Source organism: Adiantum capillus-veneris, chromosome 15 (genome assembly GCF_014529385.1).
Source record: "Adiantum capillus-veneris isolate H3 chromosome 15, ASM1452938v2, whole genome shotgun sequence".
NCBI classification, from domain to species: Eukaryota; Viridiplantae; Streptophyta; class Polypodiopsida; order Polypodiales; family Pteridaceae; genus Adiantum; species Adiantum capillus-veneris.
In genome coordinates, this window is record NC_140945.1 from 10,488,620 (window position 1) to 10,500,159 (window position 11,540).

An 11,540-nucleotide genomic window follows, 5' to 3' on the forward strand; every position below is an offset into this window, starting at 1 on the left:
AGCGCTCCACCTTCAACATCATGTCGCGATGATGAGACATTCAAACGTGCTGGTTGGGGGGGGGGGGGGGACACAGAGAGAGAGAGAGAGAGAGAGAGAGAGAGAGAGAGAGAGAGAGAGAGAGAGAGAGAGAGAGAGATGTTGGGTGCCACACCAAGCCCTGCACACCACAACCACAAAATGACGTCGAGTAATTGAGGAAAGAAATAGCGTTGAGCTTCTCCTCTTGAGTGCCGTTGGTGCTCTTGGGTTGCGGCGTTGTTTTCAAAGCTCGAGGCTCTGTTGTCGGTGCGCACTGAAGTCCAAGGTGGCAAGCTAGATGCACGCTAACTCTTGTACAAACCAGAGGCTCTAGCTGCATGGAAATGGAGCCACATGTAGACTCAAGTCTGTCTTTTTAATAGATATATAAGACATAAGATGTTATACCTTCAAAAGGCCAAAATGACCTATGAGAGCAAACTGATACAATCTTTGGTGGATCTAGTACAATGTCTGGGCACAAAATAAAATGAAGTAAAATTAAAAGCTAAAATGAACATTAGTGTCTGAGGATACGCAGTCCCTGAGAGAGAGGGAAAAGAGAGATAATTTTAAATGTCATTGAGAAAAACCAAAGGAGCCTACGACGTGCGTGCCTCTGTGTGTGTGTGTGTGTGTGTGTGTGTGTGTGTGTGAGAGAGAGAGAGAGAGAGAGAGAGAGAGAGAGAGAGGTGAAATGAACTGTCATATTAACCGTCTTCAAAATGCCAAAATGACACGAGGGCAAACTAATGAAATCACCTACTTGATGGATCTAATACAACTAGTGTGGCCGGCGGCTCTCTCTCTCTCTCTCTCTCTCTCTCTCTCTCTCTCTCTCTCTCTCTCTCTCCCCTGCGCGCGCACTGTCCTGACTATTGCCGGAGATGCAGGGCCACACTATCGGATGAAGTAAATTGCACCACGTGGCACGTGGACCCTTGAATGTCTCTCTGCTTAATATATAGAATAGATGTCTGGGTACAAAATAAAATGAAGTTAAAAATAGCTAAAATGAACATCAGGTTGTCCGTGCGCACGCACGCGCGCGCGAGAGAGAGAGCAGTTATACACGCGCAGCCAGATCTTGGTGCAGGTATTCTCAATTTGTCATGCTCATCCCAGCTTGCCAATTTGCCTCCAGTGTCAAGCTCTGTGCGGGCGCCTACCCTCGCTCCAAGGCTATGAAGAGCACCCTTCTCCTCAACAACCATCAATAGAGGAGAGGCAGCACCAAACATCTCTCTCGTTTCTGCGTGTGTGTGTGTGCGCGCGCGCACCCACAAGCTGTCTCCTCATCTCCCATGGGCGGAGACTGTTCAACTCCCACTGGATCGATTTCTCGGCCTGGTTGCCCAAAGCTTTTGACTAAGATGTCAACACACGGGTTACACACGCTCGAACTCTCAACCTCACGATGGGAGGCGCTAGACGTACCGCTGCGTTGCGTGCGTGTACAACTCAAATGATTGGATACTATACTCATGGAGTTTGTTCCTCCATTGGACTATAAATAGTTCATCTATGTTTCAAACAACATATACATGGAATTGGCTTCAAGTAGAACAAACATACTCAATAAGCAATGATGCACTTACCCGATCTCTTGTTTGGGCCTTCTAGTAATTTATAACATCGTTGTTGGATCGCTCGAGGAATGATAGGGCCTGTTGCATACAGGGCTATATTCACCCCCCCTACATCTTTTGAGCCATTTGCTAGAGATCCCCCACCTTTGGTGGTCGATCACTTTCTGTTTTTTGCATTTGCATTTGCATTTAGATAATTGATAATTCTTAAATAGTTTTTGGTGATTGGTATTTTGCCACTACCCTTGACCACTTGTGGAAAGAAAGAGAAGGAGGGAGATCATGCTCAAGGTGACGACCTGGAAAGTTTAACAAAGGACCCACACACACTAAAGTGAGGTCATCTTCCTATTTTGAATCGTTGCCTAACGTCTTTAGCAAAAAACCAAATCTAAAGACGATCCTCGAATAGTGGAAGCTGAAGCTCGGCCAAAGGCAAGTTGAAGCTTGATTAGCGCACCCTCCTTCAGCCTCATCCACTCTCACCCTAGCCAAAGGGAGAAACACTATCTCCCTGCAAATCGAAAAAACTACGCTTACCTCAAATCGTCCTAAAACTGCTTCACCCATGATCATTAATAAAGCAACACTCCCTACAATTGATCAGCTCGTGGTCATCAAAGAAGCATCCTTTTGCCTTCTCCTACCTTGGCAATCTGTTTGCAACACCAAATCAACTCACTGTTTGCGTATAGCTCCTTCATCCTTGCCATCCCTTATCCTATCGCGTGGCTCTCTTACAATCGCACGAGTGCACTCAGTTTCCTTATGGAAGTTTATCTCTCGCATGCTCTGCTTAACTGATCTCACAGTCCCACATTCAGTACTACTCACAAGTCTCATCCACAAGCTGCCTTGTAACATCACAATCTAAAGTTTACACTCCATGCTCATTGAAAGCTTGCAAAGCTGCCCAGGAGGTCATCATCAATAATTTGCCAGCACTCACTACTGCATTATGTTACGGCCTCGGTCATCATCAATTGCGCTTCCATAATTGCCGACCTCATCAGCTGCGTTGCCGATGGTTACTTCACTGTTTATTCCCACTTTGGGCACCTTTAGATCATCATCAATCTTCTGCAAAGCGATTTTCCCTCTCCGCATTTCCTATCCATACAAAGATGAGACATTTCTTTTGGTGTTTGTTTCTCGCGGCCGAAGGCTATCAAAGAAGCATGTTAATTTAAACCCCTCAAAAAACTGCCTTCAAAATTTTCAACTTTTTTATTCTTATTAAAGGGGTTTCAATGAAGGAAAAGTATGCACTGCTAGGGGTTTTAAAAGAATAACTATCCTTTTGACTCTTAACCAAGCGTCACTCAAGGGGAGTACTTCTTTAAACAATTGCATTTGTATTTACACTATGCTCTACCATTGTAATGGGTTAGACACTCGCGTAGAGATAGTATCTCTATTTGCTAAGATCCTCATTGTATAATTTACAATTCTACGCATTTTGCATCCTATGCATAATAAAATGAGCAACATTGTATTATATGGAGATGATATGCTCTATATGATTTATAACTTATATGAAGATATGAACCAAGGGGATGATGAAGATGAAGATTACAAAGGACAAAAAGTTGATAAAGATGAAGAACACGAATAGGAATCAAGCATGAAGAACACAACTTTGACACTTGACCTTTACTCCTTATGATTATGATGTACTCTATACTTGAACCTAAGCATGATTAAAATGGCACCTTGTAAACCATAGAGAGATGTATCATGTTGAACTTCCTATGATGTATTAGTGGACCATTGCAAACCCTGGATGAATCACTAAAGAGTACCATGATTAGGTTTAAGGAGGAGCTTGTTAGGGTGAACCTCCTCATGGGAACCATCTTATTCCTATGACACATATTGTATGAGGCATACATGTATGCATACATCCATGACCCATGAAGACCCCATTAAATGAAATCCACAAAGACTTCATTTAAGAGGTCCATGATCTTTATCCTGTAGCAGCCTAGCTTTTGGCTATAAAAGCATTATGTATCTTGCACATTATAATCTAATGCATTGCTATCACTTTTTGCATATACATTGAGTCTACTCCTTTGATTAGTTTGTGATTAACTCCATTACGCTAATCATCCAATGAATACCACTAATACTCGTCCACCTTAACACTAACCCTGTCACTTAAGTGTGATTAAAAATTCATGATTTTGTGACACTTGTATCAAATGCGTTCTTTGTGCTTAGTGGAGAATTGATGGATAAAATTTGTATGATTGACTCAAGAATAGGAACTTTGATTATAAAGATACTCAATTGAACAAAGGGCTAAAACTACTCTCTGCTTGGGTATTCATTAAACTAGGAGACTACCTAAGGTAAAAAAAAGTTCACTTGATGACACATCCTGAAGTAAAGCGCCATCTTTTAGGGATGACTCAACATGCTATATAAATGTCTTGTTTAGCATTTTTGTGGCTTCTACAACCAAGCTAAACATGCTCACGAACTTGCAAGCTATGAGCCCCTTTACTTGAAGCCACTCTTTGGCAACCCTTCTTGATTGAGGTAATCCTTCATGAGGCATGCAGGGCCACAAGGCTTGCCTAGAAACAATCTTTCATGTATGCCTTCAAATGTAAAAAGCGCCCAGTTTATGGTGATGAGACAAGCTTATAAAACTACCACATCATGACAAGTGGCATCACTACCAATAAATATGCCACCTCACCTAAAAATGGGGCATTGGTTGAAAAAAAGGTTAACTAACTAATAATAGACAAGAACAATGGATTAGAATGGGCAAAAATACATATGCAAGGCCAACCTAGCCTACAACCATGAGATGCAACCTAAGATGCCACCATTTGGTGATGTTATATCTCCAATAACATCTCCTGGGTTTAGTTGCCTCCTCTCTTTCCTATGTGAATATCCTTGTAACCCTAAACCCCACTTTGTTTTGCCCTTGAGGTGGTTTTTCAAAAATTTTAAAATTTTTCGACTTGAGAAATAGTGCTAGTTGCCACACGTAGAGACAAAATTTTGTTCTAGCTTAGGAGGTAGATAATACCCGAGGACAAAAAATAATTGATCTTGTGTTGAATGGTCTCACCTTTCGAGTCCATTGAGAACTCAAAAACACAAAACCTTGGACATGAAGACAACAATATCTCTAACATTACAAGTGGAAAGTTCCTAGCATGTTGCCTTTGGTAGATTAATCAATTATTTTGCTAGCTCCTCGCTACAAAATATTTGGTATGTTGCAATAAAAAACATGGGGAAACCCTAGAGATCTTGTCTAGCCTCTTAAGTATAATGTGGTGAGTTTGCTGGAATCATATAAGTTCCTGTACAACATGGTAACCCTTGGTTGTATCTTGACAAGTCAGCTGCGGTAGAAGGGCTTTGGACAAAATTGCTGGACTACACCATGTGTAAAAGGCCTATTAAAGAAGGGAAGTAATGGGGTGTTGAAGGGGGGAGAGAGAGGGAAAAGTCCAATGGGGAACGCCAAAGTTTTAATGGCGCCTTGGTGGACATTGGTAGCACTTGGCGAAGAGGCCAAACTGGTCAATTTGGCGGATGAAGTTGACGATACTGGCCCAGCCTCCGAACCCTAGACCCACGACCAGCGTCCACACCACCACAAAGGTGTTGAGCAGATACATGGCGGTCCAACTTCTCATCCACACAGGTGGCTTTTCTACTGCATTCTGCACGAGCTCATTCAAATACTCATGAGTTCCATTAATCCACTGTAAGAGCGCGCGCGCGCGCGCGCACACACACACACACACACACACACATTGACTCAAGGTCAATCTGTAAGCACTTGAACTCACCTCTCGCGCAAACGTAGTCCTGTATGTTGCCATGTGTGCCAGTGCCGGTATGATATAAACTGTGAAAGTCACCAGCAAAGCACCAACAGCCGAGTTGATGGGTCCAAAGAAGGGGAAGATAATGGCCAAGAACCAAATTGGAAGTATGACAGGTATTCGAACCACTGCACGAAGCAGAATGCTTTTTGCTGTGTGGACCCCAATCAACTTCTCCCAGACAAAGTAAAGAGGAGTGCAGGCGAATCCAAAAGTGATGAACTGCAAAGATAATTACCATGTAAGTGGCTACGTGGGTCCGTTTTACCTGCATGACTGCTATAGAAAATTCATAAAAACTTGCAGCTTTAGGCCCATTTGCAGCTATCATCCACCGATAGAAGCCAGTTTGCCTAGGATAAATCTGTGATTGTTCTTCTCGAGACAAGCTTTACTGGTGTTTGTATGGTTAAGGGATCTTGAGCACAATTATCTTAAAGAAAAAGGTATGATATTTTTACGTCTGTGATGCTTAATCAATATGTCAGCTTTGCATGCTTTGATGTGTCAGGGGGTTTTGACCATTACTAGCTTCATTATTGTAGTGAATGTCAAAGCCATGCGAACAATTTTTATTGAGTCTTTATGAAGCCTTTAGCAACTAATGAGCTGCTTGCTGGGCAGTGGTCGAGTTTTCTACTTTAGAAAAAACATGGGAAAACTCGAGGGAAATTAATGATAACTAACGGCGTCTACACTATTTTCTTTCATTGTTCTACTTTCAATTCTACAGGTACTTTTGAAAATTGAAGATCATTATATCAAATGTTTTATTGAGCACTGCCATAATGAGCAGGCGGGCTGGCATCCAAAAGGTGATACTTGAAAATAGATTGATTGGGCCTCTATCAACCAAATGCCAGGGGAACTTCATTCTTCAAGGCCTCTCTATGTCTTCAACTATAATTTGACCTGCTGTTTCCTTTTTTCTCCAACTATTTGCAAACAATCAGCTGTGTTCTGTTCTTGTTTATAATTTGCAGGTAATTGGTTATGTACCTGATGTATCAGCATGAGAACGACTCCAGCATCACGAGCACGTGATTTGGGTAGCAGTGAAAATGCATTTCCATGGTCCAGTAGTTGGTCTCCAAAAGCCCAATACATGGTGCTTGCAGAGGGCAGTGTCAGCGTAAACACGTAGAGTGTGGCAAAGAGGTATATATACTTGAATTTTCTGGGCTTCCACATTGCATGCATTATCTCCCTGTGTCAATAATAACATGCAACGCATTGGTCAGTTTATTTGCAACAGAGGTGAATCATGTTGTAAGGTGGGAAGAAGCCCAAGCAGCCTACACTGTTACGGCATGCCCACCAAAAGTGTAAAGGATGTTTGTAGCTCCAGTGAAATACAGGACAAGCTTGGAGGGAGCAGAATGCTGTACATGGGGGACCTGGTGCCAAACAAGAATTGTCAGTGTGCGCTCTCTTTCTAACTACAGTGTGCAGAGAGCTTGTTTGATGCTTTAGAAGGAAACTGAATATGATGGTTCGAGTAAGAACCTGTTTTGTTTTTATCACAAAGTTTGCACGTGCACGCGCACACACACACACACACACACACACAGAGAGAGAGAGAGAGAGAGAGAGAGAGAGAGAGAGAGAGAGAGAGAGAGAGAGAGGATTAATTTTGTGTGCAGGTAATTCTACACTTATGAAAAAAGACAAAGCCATCACCTGCCCGTGTAGTGCTGCAGCTATGGTCATGTACCATGCTGTGTAAGTTGTCATACCAAGTCCCAAAAAGGACCATATCCGGTAATTGTGAAAAGAAGGGATGAAGACCGTCACCGAACAACATGCTCCGAAAATGTATGTCCATGTGCGCTTGTCCAAATGGTCATTGATATAGTAGATGTTACTGAGTTCAAGAAGGGTCAACACAAGTCTTAGATCAAGCCCTGAGAACTTATTCAAGTCAATGGATAGTTCGTGCACTACAGAAGTTTGGCTTGGCAATGGATGCTTGAGTGGGCGAATCTACCTTCCGCAAGCGATTAGTTGGATCACGGATCCAAACAGAAGGAAAATGCAGTTGAATGCCAGCCCTGCAGCTTTCCAATACGGCCCAAGGAGTCCGTCCAAAACCTCAAACCACTGTCAAGGTTCTTTATTGGTAAGAGCTCTCTCTCTCTCTCTCTCTCTCTCTCTCTCTCTCTCATGTTTCAGTGCTGAATACATTGCCAAAGGGACAGAATTGATTAGAAAGCTTGGTGAGTATAAGGTCTTTACATAGATATATTCATTTACCCATTCGTGTTCTTCCCTGGCTTTGAATCATGAACAAACATGTGCACAGCCAAGTTTTGTTTATTCTGGAATTTTCATCCAGCAGTGAAAATCAAAGAACTCTTTTGCACAAGCATCTATGTATTCGGTGCCTACATTATACAATAGCATTGTTGATTCATTACCTGAATCACATGGTTCTTAAAATTTACGTTTTCTTTCTCCTTTCTCGATCTGTACTCAACATACAAGCAACTTATCAAGTAGGCTGTCCAACTGCCAAGGAGTCCATAAAAGACTTGCAACACCACTCCTGACGTCATGCCAAGTTGCGAAAAAGAGTAAGGCAGGGTTAAGAGAACCTGAGCCACCTGCAAAAGCATGTAGATTATTTCAGTTTCTTAATCAATTTCATACATCAGGACCAGACTTTTATATGAATAATGAGACCTTATCCAACATTTTGTGGGCCGAAGATACTCAAAGAAGTACAAGGATAGGGGAGGTGCTGTTATGCACACTCAGATCCATCCTGCACGGACACAAGCTTTAGAAGCAGATAGTACAAGCTTATGGACTGGATACACGTTCAACTCAGCCATAGTGCCAGTACAGGCTTGCTCCTTGGCGGCTATTGACTACCACGAGCTGATGGGCTATACCATCTACCCAGGCCTAGCATCACCGCGAATATTTCCATGCTGAAACGTTTCACCTTTGAAATGTGTTGTACTACTGTGAGATGTTTCTTCTATCTACTGTTAAAGCCCATCGAAACATCGGACTAAAAATGCCCATAAATGGATTTTGAAAGACCCTAAAACCTAAAGCAGTGATAGCTCCGTTGCTACTGAAACGGCATGTGCTCACAAGACTAGCAAAGGCTCGAAATGTTTCACCCATTAAGACCCACGGAAACACATTTCATGGTGATCATGCAGGCCATGCCTGGATGAGTGTGCCGATAGAGCTGCCACACCCATTAAGACCCACGGAAATGCGTTTCGTGGTGATCATGCAGGCCGTGCCTGGATGAGTGTGCGGTTAGAGCTGCCACAAGATTTGAGCTTTTTTGTGGAAATACAACGTATGACGTAGGTGATCTAGTCAATCTTCCATCAGGACCCCTAATTATTCTTTGTAACGGCTGTTGATGCTTAGTGGTGGCGAATGCTGAGGCTGATTTTGATAGCGATACAGCAGGTGTTGCTCAGGGCCTACATGCATGGGAAAAGATGGTTTATCATGGGCTTGCTGACAAGACGTTTTCAATGAAAAAGTTTACTGAACTTGTCCACAAAGTATTAGGCCACATTTGCAAAAGATTAAATGGGGACATGGGCCTCTTGGCTCCTGCGAAAGCGAGTGCAAATATGTCAAGCATACGAGGATGCTTCTAATCCATTCCAGAAAATACTCATGGGACATGCTATCGACCAGCAATGTGCCAAAACTGTCGTGAATGAAATTTTTGGATCAAGATTTTTGGTTGTCAAGCCATTGCAATTCAATTGGGCATACTTGATGCCTAGAAAAATTCAGTGTGTTGCTCACTGGCAAATGGCTGGATTCCGCCTCGATTCCGCTTTCAACCATGATCTCTTTAATGCTCAAATCAAGTGTATGAATTGTGGTACAGGATTTTCTAGCCAAGCAGACATTTACACTACGGAGTATCTGCAAGCTACATCCATGAGGTGATAGCTTGTTTTATTGGTATGAGGAGGCTCATTAGCTCATATTTGATGTCTCTCCTTGACATAAATGATCCCTGCATTTTCCGTCGAAAACATGTCTAGCTTTGAGAATTGCATGCACTTACACACCCACAGAAGTGTCATATGTGCCTCAAAATTGCACACCAACACAAAACTCTCTCTCTCTCTCTCTCTCTCTCTCTCTCACACACACACACACATGCATAAGCAATTTTGTCAATGGTACCTGGTTGGAAGCACAGCTGAACCAAGCATCGTAGACGGAGCCTCCATGCCAAAAAAGTTGCTTGAGCTGTCCTTTGATCGTCGGGTCAGTGAGCCCATCTTGCTCTTGCTGGTCCAGCTCCATGGCTGTGTAGTTGCCAACCATTGCTTGTTCGGCCTCCTTGCGATCATTGGCGCCCATTTTTCTTGACGGTTACCTCAACCCTAGTTGAACTTGAGCTTTGTCTGCTTGTTGAGGTGCGAAGTGAGAGTCTCAACTGTTATTGCTGAGAGTGGTTCTCTTCATCCGGCTGACCTTCGAAGTAATGCAAGGAACAGTAGTAGAGAGAGGCCGAAGAAGTTCTCTTATACCAAAGCATCAGCCCATCGGGGGGAGAGAGAGAGACTTGTAATGAGAAGTACTATGTTTTTGCCTAGTTCTGTCTAGACAGAATGAATCTGAATCACAGGGCTAGCACGAAGAAGGCATGGAAGGCTAAAGAAGATGAATGGATGGAGAGAGAGAGAGAGAGAGAGAGAGAGAGAGCGAGCGAGCAAATAAACCCAGCAGCTGCCAGAGGAAATCTCTTTACTTTTAGTGCCGAGCTAGTATAAGTGTTGGAAGGATGGTGTGGGTGTGTGTGTGTGTTAAGGGGGGGGGTAGTGGGGGGCAAAGCAAAAATGGACCCAATAGAGTATCAATTCTGAGCGGATTGCTTTACCATACCCAAGCCGGTAGGCTGCCCATGCTCTCTCTCTCTCTCTCTCTCTCTCTCTCTCTCTCTGATTCTGAGTACCTCTCTAAACGGTAGTGCTCACCTACAAGTAAAGTTCATGCTACTTACTGGAAATCACAAGTGGAGTAACTTTCATGTCCCTTGCGCACTTTTTTTTTTCCAGGGACCCCCCCCCCCCCCCCCCCCCCCTCCCCCCCCCAAACACACTCTCTCTCTCTCTCTCTCTCGGAGAAGGGTCTCAAAAACACGCCTGAGCTCTCTCCCAACAGACGATGTGTGTATGTTTGCCCCGCTCCCTTTCCTCCCTCATATCACGCACTCTACGCGGCTACCCTCTCTCTCTTTCTCTCTTTCTCTCTCTCTGCTGACAAAACAGCAACAGGAGTTTGAGGAGGACGGGGGGGGAGTGGCAAATCTGCAGTCCACATCAGATTGATGAGCACATGATGGCACATGCTGTGCAGGTGGCACGGCTTTTGGTGATGACGTGGCTGCTGCCTCCCCATCATCATTGTGGCATGTCCACACACACGGGCGGGGGGGGGGCATGACGCATCATGCAGGCCACTCGTGCGCATGGGGAGCCGCCATTATTTGTCAGAGCCTTCCCTCGCCAGATTGGCTTCCTCTTTTACCCTTTCTACATTTGCCATACCTATAGGCTATTACCAACGTTTAAGGGCCAAGGCCCAACGCCATGAAATAAAAGGGTGTAACCAAATGAGACTCATAGATGTTCGCTATGTAAGGTGCCAAGGGAGGAGAGGTAAAGCTTTAATGGTCCCTAGCGAGGGGGTGTGAATTTGGAACGGGTGAACTAGGGGTGAATTAACCCTTAGTTCACTCCTCGCTCACCATGGCGATTGTATGGAGGAGATCAAAGCCGCACATCCCCTTTGAGCTGATCCCATGTGATAATAGTGACGAGCCCCCCCCCCCCCCCCTCCCCCCCCCTAACCCCCAAATGACGTTGCCGGCCCCCCAATGGGTCCTTATTAGCACTTAGTCGTCCCAAGTATGAGTATGGGCATGGCCACATGAGGCACAATCATTCGTAATGGATTGTGCCTATCGAGGCTTTTTTAAAAATAAAATGTTAGTTATGGATTCATTTTTTGGTCACGCAAAAGTTATTGGTACACTCTGTTGCCACGTGGAGGTTTCAAGGCAGCAACCAGC

General features: G+C 44.0%; 1 protein-coding gene and 1 long non-coding RNA gene across 5 annotated transcripts; one reads left to right on the forward strand and one right to left on the reverse strand.

Annotated features, from left to right (window-relative positions):
* Nucleotides 1-4,748: 4,748 nt before the first annotated feature.
* Nucleotides 4,749-10,457, reverse strand: LOC147440260 (auxin transporter-like protein 4). Its single transcript, XM_086530047.1, has 8 exons — nucleotides 9,647-10,457; nucleotides 7,888-8,073; nucleotides 7,458-7,570; nucleotides 7,151-7,334; nucleotides 6,770-6,867; nucleotides 6,470-6,677; nucleotides 5,435-5,692; nucleotides 4,749-5,305 (listed from the first exon to the last, which is right to left on the reverse strand). Exons 1-8 carry the CDS (start codon nucleotides 9,824-9,826, stop codon nucleotides 5,111-5,113), a joined length of 1,422 nt encoding a protein of 473 aa, XP_086386173.1. The 5' UTR covers nucleotides 9,827-10,457; the 3' UTR covers nucleotides 4,749-5,110.
* On the forward strand, nucleotides 5,578-7,253 carry LOC147440261 (uncharacterized). Of its 4 annotated transcripts, none has more exons than XR_015190372.1 (5): nucleotides 5,578-5,711; nucleotides 6,204-6,352; nucleotides 6,454-6,628; nucleotides 6,712-6,892; nucleotides 7,114-7,253. It is a non-coding gene; the product is annotated as an uncharacterized LOC147440261 (long non-coding RNA). The 4 variants fall into 4 exon arrangements; XR_015190373.1 differs by having other exon boundaries at nucleotides 6,204-6,285; XR_015190371.1 differs by lacking the exon at nucleotides 6,204-6,352.
* Nucleotides 10,458-11,540: the final 1,083 nt, after the last annotated feature.